The sequence below is a fragment of the Brachionichthys hirsutus genome, chromosome 15, assembly GCF_040956055.1.
Source record: "Brachionichthys hirsutus isolate HB-005 chromosome 15, CSIRO-AGI_Bhir_v1, whole genome shotgun sequence".
NCBI classification, from domain to species: domain Eukaryota; kingdom Metazoa; phylum Chordata; class Actinopteri; order Lophiiformes; family Brachionichthyidae; genus Brachionichthys; species Brachionichthys hirsutus.
In genome coordinates, this window is record NC_090911.1 from 2,546,618 (window position 1) to 2,562,100 (window position 15,483).

At 45.4% G+C, this 15,483-nt stretch overlaps 1 protein-coding gene across 1 annotated transcript; it reads left to right on the plus strand.

The window, feature by feature from the left end:
- Positions 1 to 1,000: 1,000 nt before the first annotated feature.
- On the plus strand, positions 1,001 to 13,044 carry LOC137904515 (myosin-7-like). Its single transcript, XM_068748705.1, has 37 exons — positions 1,001 to 1,201; positions 1,512 to 1,655; positions 1,781 to 1,937; positions 2,039 to 2,066; positions 2,161 to 2,266; positions 2,521 to 2,613; positions 2,738 to 2,801; positions 2,898 to 2,996; positions 3,141 to 3,244; positions 3,493 to 3,631; positions 3,771 to 3,889; positions 5,113 to 5,262; positions 5,360 to 5,530; positions 5,601 to 5,910; positions 6,001 to 6,083; positions 6,165 to 6,370; positions 6,447 to 6,570; positions 6,661 to 6,797; positions 6,891 to 7,146; positions 7,542 to 7,784; positions 7,863 to 8,039; positions 8,128 to 8,273; positions 8,364 to 8,454; positions 8,548 to 8,937; positions 9,141 to 9,267; positions 9,350 to 9,468; positions 9,551 to 9,747; positions 10,088 to 10,271; positions 10,522 to 10,687; positions 10,776 to 10,900; positions 10,996 to 11,304; positions 11,376 to 11,579; positions 11,671 to 11,967; positions 12,061 to 12,165; positions 12,248 to 12,343; positions 12,420 to 12,554; positions 13,024 to 13,044. The coding sequence occupies exons 1-37, from the start codon at positions 1,001 to 1,003 to the stop codon at positions 13,042 to 13,044; spliced, it is 5,823 nt and encodes a 1,940-aa protein (XP_068604806.1).
- Positions 13,045 to 15,483: the final 2,439 nt, after the last annotated feature.

Genomic DNA, 15,483 nt, shown 5'->3' on the forward strand with positions numbered 1-15,483 from the left:
CTGGGATGATGATGGCTGATGGGCGGACTCCCTTGTGACAGCGATACGTGAAAATGGTCAGGAATGACATAGGCCACCTGACAGAGCTTTCATATAAAAGATGTTGGGGAGAATTTTTTATATATAATTTTTTTTCAAGTACTCATAATTTCCTCGTTAACAATCTGCCTCTCTTTAATCAATAGGCAAAAGACAATAAATAGAATCTGGTTTCAGTCCGCATCCAGGCCTCATTTGGAAAAGGCATTTAAAAAGTGCGATAGAATTAGAGATAGCGAGGCTATGTTTGGGCGAGTCACATGCCAGTTATCCAGGAGAAAGTTCCTGGCTCGCCTCCCAAAAATCACATCACTCGGGCGTGAGCAAAGAGGCCAGCCAGCCATCACGAGAGCCTTGTCAAAAGTGATGGCAAATACCACAATGTGTGTAGTGTTTGAATTTGTGTGTACTTGCTGTGCTTGTGCATGCGTGTGTGTTCATCAGCAGGTCAGGGTGGTGCCCTTGGCCTTGTAAGGCAGGGTTATCTGGGGTTATATATTTGAAGCCTGCTTTCCCTGCAGGTCGAGCAGCTTCTTCCTCTTCACCTGGTCTATGTAAGTCTGCTCAACTGGTCTTGTTTTTCTATGTAAGCTGTTAATCAATTATTCTAATTTTCTGCTACACTTAATTAAAATGTCTTTGTCAGATATATGTGTCCATTTCAGCCAATTACTCTAACTGTCTTGTGAGTGTGACGCTTCAATTAAAACCTCTTGTGGTCATTTTAAATTGTCTTATTCCAGTATTCCCAGTCCACTTCGAGTCTGAGCTCTCTTATCATCTGCGTGGAAACACACTGGTAAATTCTCCTTTTCCGATGCATGCATGGAGGTTCTTATTGGATGATTAAAAATTCCAAATGCGGCAGTTGCATTGTATTATAAGTGAGATATTTGGTGATACTATAAAGTCAGAATGAGGCCTTCGTCAACCACTATTCTGTCTGTACATTAGAGGAGCCATGGGGGATGCAGAGATGTCTGTGTTTGGGTTGGCTGCCCCGTACCTAAGGAAGTCGGATAAAGAGCGTATGGAGGCATCCATGCGTGTTTTTGACATAAAGAAGGAATGCTTTGCCCTGGATCCAGTGGAGGAGTTCGTCAAGGCAACCATTACCAGCCGAGACGGAGACCAGGTCACTGTAGAGACACAGCACGGGAAGGTCAGTGGTCACATTTCGCCAGAAATCAAATTAAATTATAGTCTGTGAGACCAAGTGTTAGTCTAGGTGTAAACTGATACATACTTAATGTATGGGATCTATGGTTGAGTGAGTGTGAGCGTGCCTCCGGTCACTCGGCTAAGCAGCTGAGTCATTAAATGAGGCATTGCTGCCACCTGGGTTAGAATGAAGAACACACAGGTAACCCAACCCCAAAAGAAACAGAATGCTTTAACACACTCATAAATGTCACACTACCGAGCGAATATCACGTGTTCATTCTATATTCAAATGCCTTGACTTTCCTCAGACTGTGATCATCAAAGACTCCCAGATTCTGCAACAGAATCCTCCGAAGTTTGACAAGATCGAGGACATGGCCATGTTGACCTTCCTCCACGAACCGGCCGTGCTGTTTAACCTTAAAGAGCGTTATGCAGCGTGGATGATCTATGTGAGCAGTCAATCAATCGTACCCTGCATCTTTAGCAGTGTGTCCACAATCTGAACTCGTCAATCTATCCAAACGTTCAGATGCATAAATGGTTGATCTTAAAAAACAGCGATGGTTCCTTGCAGACCTACTCTGGGCTGTTCTGCGTGACCGTCAACCCCTACAAGTCGCTGCCAGTCTACAACCAAGAAGTTGTGGTTGCCTACAGGGGGAAGAAGAGGGCCGAGGCGCCTCCTCATATCTTCTCCATCTCTGACAACGCCTACCAGTACTTGCTGGCAGGTAAGAAACACAGAGACACATGATATTTCAGGTCACTTCTGTTAGATATAAAAAATATTGAATCTTGATACTAACAAAACTGTGCAATTTTGCTCTTGTAGACAGGGAAAACCAGTCAATTCTGATCACGTATGTATTATTATTACATTATTAAAGCATGAAACTTCAGTCCACAGTCTGTGTCCATCAAGCTACATCAATACAGACTGTTTTGCAATTGCAGTGGAGAATCCGGTGCGGGAAAGACGGTCAACACAAAGAGAGTCATCCAGTATTTTGCAAGCATCGCTGCTGGAGGCATAAAGAAAGACCCCAATGCCAAGGACAAGGTGAGTAACAGGCCGTGTTACGTAGATGCATGAACCGATTGAACAAATGAAGCAACACAGATAAGCAACAAACAACAGCAACAACTCTCGCCTCATTTAAACAAAGTGGTCTAAAGTAAAAATGTCAAACAATAATTGGTGTCACGTTACCTTTGAATTCTAATGTGTGGGTTAGGATTTCCCTTTAAGCTGCAGCTACTGAAGACGTGTAGCTTTGAACAACATCCAGCAAACGCAACATTCCTCTTTGACAGGGCACCCTGGAGGATCAAATCATCCAGGCGAACCCGGCTCTGGAGGCCTTCGGGAATGCAAAGACCATCAGGAACGACAACTCCTCCAGATTTGTGAGTCTCTAATGTTTGTGTGAATAGCGGCGACTCGTTTATTCCCGTCACATGAATCAACAGCAGCAGCAGCAGTTAGCATCAACATCATTTGTGTTCATAACGCCACACTTTATTGTTTCAGGGTAAATTCATCCGAATCCATTTTGATACCAGGGGAAAATTAGCCTCTGCCGATATTGAAACTTGTAAGAACAAACATCATCAGCCTTCATAGACTATATCTATTTTAACATAGAAATGCAGGTAATTTCACAGTCACTCTTACATTCGCCTGTTGTCAGACCTTCTGGAGAAGTCCCGCGTGACCTTCCAGCTCAGGGCTGAGAGAGATTATCACATCTTCTACCAGATTCTGTCCAACAAGAAGCCAGAGCTCCTGGGTAAGAGCACGCCTGTGGTTCCCGTCCTCTCGGCGGTGACCGGAGACCATTACGGAAAAGCATGGCTGTCTTTCGCTTCTAACTTCAGTCGCATGCCCATCTGTCATCTGTCACCTGTCTCATTATGTCTCTTTTGTCCTCCAGAAATGACGTTGATCACAAATAATCCCTACGACTATGGCTTCATCTCTCAGGGGGAAACACAAGTGGCCTCTATTGATGATGCAGATGAACTGATGGCAACAGATGTCAGGCGCTCCCTCCTTCTGCTTACGACTTTATACTAAACTCTAATAATAATAATAATAATAATAATCAACAAATGAGATTAAAATTATCTGAAGACGCTGAACTACGTACAATATAGAGAGTATTTCTTGTACAGTTTGTTTTATCAATCACATAACAAGTTTGTCTTGTTAAAAAGATTTTAATGCACCAATGAGGTCAAAGCTGTCCAGACCGATTAGCGATGCTGTGCTATCATCCGCCACAGAGTGCCTTCGATGTTCTGGGCTTCACTCAAGAGGAGAAGAACAGCATTTACAAGCTGACTGGTTCCATCATGCATCACGGCAACATGAAGTTCAAGCAGCGACAGAGGGAGGAGCAGGCGGAGGCCGATGGCACTGAGGGTAAGACGGGCTCTGGGTGTCCCCAACAGTGGCAAATGTTGATGCAGCCACGTCTCTGTAAAGCACATCACAATATATTCCCGTTCACTCCTGGTCAGCGCCGTTACAGTTTTACATTAAAGTTCATGCCTTTTCGCAGATGCTGACAAAATTTCATACCTGATGGGCCTGAACTCTGCTGACCTCATCAAAGGTCTCTGTCACCCGAGAGTTAAAGTCGGGAACGAGTGGGTCACCAAGGGACAAACTGTCGCCCAGGTAAGAAACCAAAAAATAAAGAATAAAAAAACATATTATGATCTGCTTTCAAATCTACTTCTGGATTCACAAAAACATTAATCACGAATAAATACTGGAAAAAAAAACCCATTGAAGTTTTGGTTGTTAGAATCAACTAACAGATGCCGTTATGTTCCGTTTTAAACCTACAAGGTTCAAGGGTCAAGGTTCAAGGTTACATTATTGGTACCCGAAGGTAGATTTGTTTTGCTGTGAGATAAAGTTACAACATCCAATATCCATTTAAAACCAGCAAACATACATCTAAAATTTATACAAACCGTTAAAAGACTAATGCTTATTCAGCAAACCCACCGCAGTCGGGACAAAGCTATTTTTGTACTGCTGAGGCCAGAGGCCAGAGAGACAAAATGACCGTACAGGGGGTGCAGGTCATCCCGTAACACGGAGGAGGCGATTCTCAAGGACGCAGGGCTGGTCTGAGCTTCACCAAGCAGACGACTTGACCATTTAACAATAACATTCAACCCATTTTTCTGTTTCAGAGTAGCCTGGCCAAACCATGACACCAAACAAAAGGACACAACACTTTCAATAAAGGAGTGATAAAACATTTTCATGATAGTTTGGTCAATCTTGAAAAAAGCCAGCTTCCTCAAGCAGTGGAGTTGCTGCTGACCCCTCTTGCTCACTGCTTCACTGTTCTCCACAAATTTCAATCTGCTATCAATGATGGTCCCGAGGTACTTGTATGCTTGCACCTGCTCAATGACCTGACCATTAATTAGAGTAACGTCCCGCTGATGAGGTTTCCTCCTAAAGTCTATCAGCATGTCATGTTTTAGCTATATTTAGCTGTAGGAAGGATTCCTCACACCAGAGGACAAAATCATCAACAACTGGACCGTGGCTGCTCTCATCACCATCCAGGAGACTCACGATGACCGAGTCATCAGCATATTTGATGATTTTCCTCTTGTCATGTTTACTTTGGCACATGTTTGTATATAAAATATACAATAAGGGGGACAATACACACCCTTGTGGCGAACCAGTCGACGAGCTGTTTTGGTCAGACAAAACATGTGCTCTGCAAAAACATTCAAGAAGTAGTACGTGAACACGTTATGTTTTCCAGACGGCTCTTTCTGCAGGAGACGATCGTTTGCATTAAAAAGTGCATATAAAAGCTACGTTTTTTTTTTTACTTCTATACTTTTATATTGCGTATTGTTCCACAGGTGAACTACGCGGTTGGAGCTCTGTCAAAGGCTGTTTATGAAAAGATGTTCCTGTGGATGGTGATGAGAATCAACCAGTCACTGGAGACCAGGCAGCCCCGCCAGTACTTCATCGGTGTACTGGATATTGCTGGGTTTGAAATCTTTGATGTATGTAATTTTTTGACAGAATATACCAGCCCTTTCAATATAAAGTGATTAAAAAGTTAAAATCGATTTAATTATTTTTTTTTTTTTACATTTGCAGTTCAATACCTTTGAGCAGCTGTGCATCAACTTCACCAATGAAAAGCTGCAGCAGTTCTTCAACCACCACATGTTTGTGCTGGAGCAGGAAGAGTACAAGAAAGAGGGCATTGAATGGACCTTCATCGACTTCGGGATGGACTTGCAGGCCTGCATTGACCTGATTGAAAAGGTAAAATCCTGGGCTACATACATGCACATAACTAAAGCATCATTTTAATGCCCTATTCTTGTCTCCTCAGCCGATGGGTATCATGTCCATCCTCGAAGAGGAGTGCATGTTCCCCAAAGCCAGTGACACCACCTTTAAAGCCAAGCTTTATGACAACCATCTTGGGAAATCTGCCAATTTCCAGAAGCCCAGAATTGTGAAAGGGAAGCCAGAGGCTCACTTTGCTCTGATGCACTATGCTGGAACTGTTGATTACAACATCAACAACTGGCTGGTGAAGAACAAGGATCCTCTGAACGAGACCGTCGTTGCACTGTACCAGAAATCAACTCTGAAACTGCTGTCTGTGCTCTTTGCTAATTACGCTGGTGCTGATTCAGGTGCACTGCCATAGAAACCTTCAGTTGGATCGATAAGTAATTTTTTTTGTTGCTTTTCTAGTTCTAAGGTTGCACACTTTTTCTCAACAGCTGCGGGCGATGGTGCTGAAGGCAAAAAAGAGAAGAAGAAGAAGAAAGGCTCATCATTTCAAACTGTGTCTGCTCTTCATAGGGTACTGAGATGTTATGCTGTTAACCTGAAATAAAGCAGGTTGATAAAGTATTTAAAAATGCATGCTTCCCAATATCAACAGGAGAACCTCAACAAGCTGATGACCAACTTAAGGTCCACTCACCCTCACTTTGTGCGCTGCATCATCCCCAATGAGACCAAGACCCCCGGGGCCATGGAGAATCCACTGGTGATGCACCAGCTGCGCTGTAACGGGGTACTGGAGGGCATCAGGATCTGCAGAAAGGGCTTCCCCAACAGGATCCTCTACGGAGATTTCAAACAGAGGTATTTTAATTTAAGATTCAAAAGAAAGTTCAGTTACTTTTTAAGATTATTTGTATTTTTTTGTATTCTTTTCCAGATATCGCATCCTGAATCCCGCCGCCATCCCTGAGGATCAGTTCATTGACAGCAGGAAGGGCGCAGAGAAACTTCTTGGGTCTCTGGACATCGATCACAACCAGTACAAGTTTGGACACACCAAGGTGTCAACTGAAGTTTTTTGAAAGAAAGTTAAAGAATATGTAAAAACAAAACAAAACAACAACCGCTAAATATCCACTGGTGTTTGTTAGGTGTTCTTCAAAGCTGGACTCCTGGGTCTGCTGGAGGAGATGAGAGATGAGCGTCTCTCCAAAATCATCACTGCTATTCAAGCCAGGTCCCGCGGCCTGTTGTCTCGGATTGAGTATCAGAGGATGGTGGAACGCAGGTATCATCTGAGTTGAAATCATGCTGGCTGGAACACATGACTGACATTTATGCGTTTTCCCAATGGCTTGCAATTCATGTTGACATTTTGCAGAGATGCGCTGCTGGTGATCCAGTGGAACGTCCGCTCATTCATGGGGGTCAAGAATTGGCCCTGGATGAAGCTGTTCTTCAAGATTAAACCTCTGCTGAGGTCCGCAGAGGCCGAAAAGGAGATGGCCAACATGAAGGAAGAATTCCTCAAGCTCAAAGAGGCTTACGCCAAATCTGAAAGTCGGAGAAAGGAACTTGAGGAGAAAATGGTCACTCTTCTCCAAGAGAAGAACGATCTGCAGCTCCAAGTCCAAGCGGTGAGAGTTGCGCCACGCAAACATTCTCCTGGAGGTTTGGGGATTGATGCAGTTCATTTTTTTGTTTGTTTGCCAGGATGATTACCCAAAAACTCTTTAATTGGTTTCACCATTTCTTTGGTGGAAATGTATCCATGTACTGGGAAGAGAAACAGCCGATTAGATGTTTAGTCTGACCTGGAAGACGGACTGGATCGTGGCGCGTGCATCATGTCTGCCAAGCCAATTTATGAATACGACTGTGACTCTTCCTCTTGTTGACTTGCCATGACTCAAACTTCTCATGTCGCCACCCACTGATTAGAAATGAGACAATAAGAGGATGGGCCATTTGTTACTTTGCTTTGTGAATATACTCGTTAAGGTATATGCTAATGAGATTCGTGGTTTTGCAGGAGCAAGATAATCTCTGTGATGCTGAAGAGAGATGTGAAGGACTGATCAAAAATAAAATTCAACTGGAGGCTAAAGCCAAAGAGTTGACCGAGAGGCTGGAGGACGAGGAGGAGATGAATGCCGAGCTAACTGCTAAGAAGAGGAAGCTGGAGGACGAGTGCTCTGAGCTAAAGAAAGACATCGATGACTTAGAATTAACTCTGGCTAAAGTGGAGAAAGAGAAGCACGCCACTGAGAACAAGGTAGAGCGGCGAGCCCTGAATGTAAAGTGCATGAATGAGCGACAGGATTCTCGCCTGAACACTGCAACACCTTGACAGGTAAAGAACCTGGTGGAGGAGATGGCTGCCCTGGATGAAATCATTGCTAAGCTGACAAAGGAAAAGAAAGCCTTGCAGGAGGCTCATCAGCAAACACTGGATGACCTGCAGAGTGAAGAGGACAAAGTCAACACTCTGACCAAGGCCAAGGCCAAGCTGGAGCAACAAGTGGACGACGTGAGAGCCTTTATGAAAGTTTCCCTATTTGGAAAAGATTGTAATTAGATGTTTCATGCATTCTGGAATTGTCTGATTTTATGTGAAGCTTGAAGGATCTCTCGAACAAGAGAAGAAAGTTCGAATGGACCTGGAGAGAGCCAAGAGGAAACTGGAGGGGGACTTAAAATTGACCCAAGAAACTGTGATGGATTTAGAAAATGACAAGCAACAGCTGGAAGAGCGGCTAAAAAAGTAGAAATTCATCTTGATATTGTTCATTCAACTTGATCATTGAATATTATATACGCAGCTTAATATGCACTGTTAAATAAAATATTACAGGAAAGACTTCGAGGTCAGCCAGCTGAATAGCAAAATTGAAGACGACCAAGCAATAATTCTCCAACTCCAGAAGAAACTGAAGGAGCTGCAGGTAAGAAAGTGCAGGAATGAGTCTAAAAGAATGTTTTAAACGCTAACATTAGCATACTTTTGATGTGACATTCAAACATGTTCCAAAAACTAGGCTCGCGTTGAGGAGCTGGAGGAAGAGCTGGAAGCAGAGCGAGCTGCCCGGGCCAAGGTGGAGAAACAGAGAGCAGATTTAGCCAGAGAGCTGGAGGAGATCAGCGAGAGGCTGGAGGAGGCCGGAGGAGCGACATCCGTCCAGATCGAGATGAACAAGAAGAGGGAGGCGGAATTCCTGAAACTCCGCAGAGACCTCGAAGAGGCCACTCTGCAGCATGAAGCCACCACGGCCACGCTCAGGAAGAAACAAGCCGACAGCGTGGCCGACCTGGGAGAACAGATCGACAACCTGCAGAGAGTCAAGCAGAAGCTGGAGAAGGAGAAGAGTGAGCTGAGGCTGGAGCTGGATGACGTGGTCTCCAACATGGAGCACATAGTGAAGACGAAGGTATGGATGCATTAAGCTGCTGCTCAGGTCACATTCACACAGTTTGGAGCTTTACATTTCATCTATTATTGAATCAATTATTCACAATTATGAGCCTTTGTGCATGAGACTGGAACTGTTCGTGCAAAGTAGAAAAAGAATGCAGAAAGAGTCATGAAATAATAATAATAAACAATATAAATGATGCTATATTTCTTTTGTAGACTAATTTGGAGAAAACCTGCAGAACTTTGGAGGATCAAATGAATGAATACAGGAACAGGTGTGATGAAAATCAGAGAACCCTTCATGATGTCACGACTCAAAAGGCCAAGCTTCAAGCTGAGAACGGTCAGTGTGGCACGATCAGATCAGGAGCTAGTTTGACATCGACCAACGTTCGTACAACCAAATCCATTTCTACCACCTCTAGATGAGCTGACAAGACAAACAGAGGATAAAGAATCGCTCATTTCTCAGCTGACGAGAGGGAAAAATTCATACACTCAACAGCTTGAAGATATAAAAAGACAACTGGAGGAGGAAATAAAGGTATGGAGACAGTGACATGTACATGCGTCGAAGAGAATCACTCAGAATATCGATTTGCAGTTAATTTCATTCATTCATCCAGGCCAAGAGTGCCCTGGCCCATGCGTTGCAGTCCGCCCGTCATGACTGTGACCTCCTCAGGGAGCAGTATGAGGAGGAGCAGGAGGGCAAGGCTGAGCTGCAGCGCGGCATGTCCAAGGCGAACGCTGAGGTGGCTCAGTGGAGAACAAAGTACGAGACCGACGCCATCCAGAGAACCGAGGAGCTGGAGGAGGCCAAGTGAGCAACAATCATTGTCACTCAGAAAACTCTCCACTGCTTTAAGGCGGTGAACAATGGCCGAATGCATTATGATCAAAATGTATTCATAGATTGATAATCAATGATTATCTACTGTACTTTCTTCTTGTCCCCTGAGGGGTCGCCACAGCAACGTTCTCCACTTCACCCTGTCCTTTGCATCGTCCTCCCCAACACCAGCCACTCTCATGTCCTCTCTCAAACTCGTTAGCTCCTACTAACCTCACGACTCCTGCTGCCCATGAGGATGCATTTGATAATCTGTGGTGATAATAAATCCTGATTTATAACAGTAAAACTGGAATTAATTCAATCACAGAAAGAAGCTGGCTCAGCGCCTGCAGGACGCCGAGGAGGCCGTTGAAGCGGTGAATGCTAAATGCTCTTCTCTGGAGAAGACCAAGCACAGGCTGCAGAATGAGATTGAAGATCTCATGGTGGACGTGGAGCGGTCGAACGCTGCTGCCGCCGCTCTGGACAAGAAGCAAAGAAACTTCGACAAGGTATATGAGGATTTCAACATGCACTAAAACTCCTGCAGAAGTGAATCAAATACTGTTTCAACGTTTACCTTGCCTCACATTGAAGATGAAATGGAAATCAAGTCAATGACATTCTGTACTACCTCTTTAGCATCCCGTGGTTAAAAACAAATGTTTGACTTTTAAAGTATTCTTTAAGTGCAAATACAGTCTATTAGAATTTGCCAATTATACATGGCAGTTTAAACGCTACATTACTCTCGATGTCTAGGTCTTGTCTGAGTGGAAACAGAAACACGAGGAGAGTCAGTGTGAGTTGGAGAGCTCTCAGAAGGAAGCCAGGACTTTAAGCACTGAGCTCTTCAAGCTGAAAAACTCCTATGAAGAATCTCTGGACCACCTGGAGACCCTGAAGCGAGAGAACAAGAATCTGCAGGGTAATATTCTCAACAATATGTGAGCAGACAAACACGTTGCTGTGGCAGATGTCAAAAGCCTATTGAGCACGACTGCTTTCATACACAGAGGAGATTTCTGATCTCACCGAGCAACTCGGTGAGGGAGGAAAAACCATTCACGAACTGGAAAAGATCCGTAAGCAGCTGGAGCAAGAAAAGAGCGAGATCCAGTCTGCCCTCGAGGAAGCGGAGGTAGAGCTAAAACTTCACAATCAGTTCCCGTGTAACCTATACATCGGAGAATGGTCGGAAATACAGGCATTAACAAACAGCTCTGGTGATTTTAGGCTTCTCTTGAGCACGAGGAGGGAAAGATTCTGAGGGCCCAGCTTGAATTCGCCCAGATTAAAGCAGACATGGACCGTAAGATGTCTGAGAAAGACGAGGAGATGGAGCAGAGCAAGAGGAACCTGCAGAGGACCATCGACACCCTGCACAGCTCTCTGGAAGCGGAGTGTCGCAGCAGGAACGAGGCCATGCGTCTGAAGAAGAAGATGGAGGGAGACCTCAATGAGATGGAGATCCAGCTAAGCCAGGCCAACAGGCAGGCAGCAGAGGCCCAGAAGCAGCTTAAATCTGTCCACGCCCATTTGAAGGTAAAGAAAACGCCCAAGACCTGTCTCATTTTGATGGCGTCATTATTTTAGATGTGTTGAATATTTTCCAGGATGCTCAACTCCAACTCGATGATTCTCTGCGAGCCAATGATGACTTGAAGGAGAACATGGCCATCGTGGAGAGACGCAACAACCTGCTCCAGGCCGAACTGGAGGAACTCAGGTCGGCTCTGGAGCAAACTGAGAGAGGCCGCAAACTGGCTGAGCAGGAACTGCTGGACGTCAGTGAGCGGGTGCAGCTGCTGCACTCACAGGTTGGACCAATACGCAACGGAAAAGGATTTATCTTTTAAAATATAGATGTAAATATGTTGTAATACTTCTGTCGCAATTACATTCTAAAAGAACACCGGCCTGATAAACCAGAAGAAGAAGCTGGAGGCCGATACGTCCCAGCTTCAGACTGAGGTGGAGGACGCCGTGCAGGAATGCAGGAATGCAGAGGAAAAGGCCAAGAAGGCCATCACTGATGCAGCCATGATGGCAGAGGAGCTGAAGAAGGAGCAGGACACCAGCGCTCACCTGGAGAGGATGAAGAAGAACATGGAGCAAACCATCAAAGACCTTCAGCACCGCCTGGACGAAGCCGAGCAGATTGCCTTGAAGGGGGGCAAGAAGCAGGTGCAGAAGCTCGAGGCCAGGGTACGATCTTTTTTCTTCTTCTTCACATTTGTGATTGTTGAAGGTGAATAATGTTGAAGGCCATTTGGAGCATGAAACATTCTCCTCCACCAGGTGAAGGAGTTGGAAAATGAGCTGGAGATGGAACAGAAGAGAAGCAGTGAAGCTGTGAAGGGCATCCGTAAATATGAGCGTCGCATCAAGGAACTCACCTATCAGGTGCGCTGAATGGAACTCCATGCAAACATCTGCATGTGTGGTTAAAGTTTGAGGAAATCAGCGTCGTCTCGTATTTGAACAGACTGACGAGGACCGCAAGAACATTGCCCGTCTCCAAGACCTGGTGGACAAGCTGCAGCTGAAGGTCAAAGCCTACAAGAGGTCGACTGAGGAAGCCGTAAGCGCCGAGGCGTCACGCTGGGTCTTCATGCACTGTCAGTCCACAGCTTATTGCTCTCATTTAATCCACGTAGGAGGAACAGGCTAATGTTCACCTTGGCAAGTTCCGCAAGATGCAGCACGAGCTGGATGAGTCTGAGGAGAGAGCTGACATCGCCGAGAGTCAGGTCAACAAGCTGCGCATTAAAAGCCGTGACGCCGGCGCCAAGGTTAGTAGCAGACGGCTAACGCATGCCTCCCTCTGGCGACTGACGCTGCTCCCCTCTCCGCGCAGACTAGTTGGATTGCCCATTTGACTTGATTGATTGCTTGGCCTCTTGCGTAGCTGCAAGCCGCTGTTTGAATAGCATTGACCTGCAGCCCCAGAAACACTCTGGAATCTAAATCTGTGTGGCTGGAAGCATTGGACCTGCAGGGGGCTCCATCCGATCCAACTCTGTGAAGCCCTCGTTCAAATGACTTCACACTCAGTCAGAATACTTAAACAGTCTGTGGAGATGATTGGACGAACGGTTGCCAAGCAAATCAGAATAGAGACGCATGGGTTTCCCTTTTTGCTCAGATTAGACTCCCAGTGAATAAATTGCTTTGTGGCACTAAGACTATACTAATCTGTGGATTTAAAAGCTGTTTTTCTTTTTCTTCCCTCCCAATTGCCCCCCCCCCCTCCTGCAACAGAAAGGGTTTGATGAGGAGTGAAGCTTTGAAGCCTACAGAAATTCCTTTGCCTGCTGTGTACTTTAGAGCCCCTCAACTATCCCGATTCACAACCTGTAGCACTGAATAAAATCTGATCAAGCTGTTGCACAAAATGTACTTTTCCATTATTTTATTAATGTGTAGGTTTATAATTGTACAGGATGGGTTGTATGCCACGCAACTAGTATATTATATTTAACGGTCAGTAGCAACAAATGATATAGTTTTCTTTTAAAGTAAAGGTATTACAATATGTGGTGAAATGCATCCATATACTCATGTGTGCATATATTATGTTAATGACCTGACGTGACTAGCATTGTCTTACATTTGGATAGAAAGAGACAGACCGATGTCTTTGTTTTGAGGACCGATACTTTGTGGCAACACGGGTCCTAAAATTGAGGGGGAGAACGATAAGGATTGTTCTGAAAATAGCCATGAAGAAATCCCGAGAGCCTGCAGGGGCCTCAAGGTTAACAATAAGCCAAGCCTCATTCTCAGGCCTGACATAATGTGGCGCGTTTTAACCCGCAGCTGCTCAGTAAATCCCTCTTCAAGTCAGGCCCGTTCCTCTAAAGGCCTGAGGAGGAGTTCAGGTTTTATCTCCTGGAAAAAAAAAATCACCATGGACACAACAAATTAGATTGGCATGCCTAATCCACACCAACAACAAATAATAATAATAACACGATGAGAATGCTTTAAATTGAACCCAAAACCAATTGATATTATCTTACAAGCTTTCTTTGAATTTAAAGGGCAGCTGTGTCCTAATCTGGGCGTGCTGAGTGGCGTCGCCTCGTCTCAGAGAGGAGGCCTCACCTGTCTGTCTGTCCTCACCTGTCTGTGCCGAGGTGTGTCTGGGTGAAGGTGTCAGGTCTGAGCCTTCGCTGCTTCTGCTACAGACCGAAATAATGATGCGGATTAGGGAGGAGGAGAAGGAGGCCCCACACGCTGTGTGAAATCCAGGGAGGCCCGTTGCTCCTCTTATTACATGTCATGTCCTTAACTCCCGGAGTGAATAAGAAGGTACCCATTAGCTCATAACGGCGCGTTCACACTTCTCGTGACACCTCTGCACCGCGTCGAGCACGCCATACGTCGAGTATTGTCCGTACGATTAACGGGATATCTGAGTCGTGCTAAGAGGACTGCTCAAAGGTGGAGCAACTATAATTAGAGCACCTTTATCACAGCCTCGCACGATGATGCCTTAAGTGTTAAAAGTAATCCCATCCGACAGTATACATGTCTTGTCGCTAACACTGGCTGATCTCGGGCTATTTAGTTTATAGATTTTACACATGCAGTTCAGGGTTGGTAACCTGTCACAGTCTTATTTGATGCAAAAGCAGAAATTTACAGGGAACAAAAGCAACAAAACACCTTTTCATGAATCAGTCATTAATCTGAAGTTATTTATAAGTTCTGCTGCATTACTATTCTGCAGTGATTGTGAATGATAGCTTCATAAATTGCAATAAAATAGCCGGAAAATCATATTAGAGGAAAACCAGACAGGTTTTGTAATTGCTTAATTACAGCGGAGCCTAACGTCACCCCAGCGACTACTACTAGTCTCTGGGTCGGACGCTTCGTCCCTGCTCCTGCCACCTCATCAGCTTTGTGCTGTTACATCTGCTGCCAGCTCAGAGTCAGAAGAACAACGTTTAGCATTTCGGCAGAATGTTGCAGCAGACCGCTCGACCGTAAATCGAGTAGCGGTGCTTGATTTACCGACGGGGTGCTTATTGTGGAGGGGCCTTGTGGGAGCGGATCCTTGAGACGTGCATGCATGCTCTGCTTTAATGTCTTTCTTCACTATGCATTTAATGAAGGGGTTTCATTTGCTGTTGGCGAAAACAAGGAATTAAAATGCGTCCTTGATTGAACACAAGTGCGACCTCTGAAGTCAGTCTTGCATTCGCTTAGTCCTTAGAGGGGCCGCGGAATCTGCCACTCCGGTTTGGCACTCTGACGCCAGCTGTCAGTAAAAGGCCTGGAGAAATGATCAGAATGGAAATCATCTGGCCACTTGTCAGCAGTTGTTGACCCTCCTTTTATCTGTTAACCTTTAAAGGGGCTGCTATTACGGGTGCCAGTGACTTGCGATGCGGCGGGCGGTCTACACGTTCTCTGTCCAGCGCAGCTTGATGAACGGCAGCTGGCAGGTTCATCTGCTGATGCTTTAGGAGCGGTTAGACTCTGGAGCAGCTCGGGGTCGCCGCCACGCTTGAAACTGAACGGTGACGTGCAGGAGATATCGGCGTGTCCAGTGTAAGGCGGGACTCTGAACGCCTCCGGGGCTGCTCTCCTCAATCAGTGCAGACTTCTCAGCAGGAATTTCACACCGTTATCTTTGTCCTCAAAGACACAATGCCGTGTCAACAGGCCCGTAACCGAGGGGCCGGGTTTCACTCGCTGGTGTCTGATAAT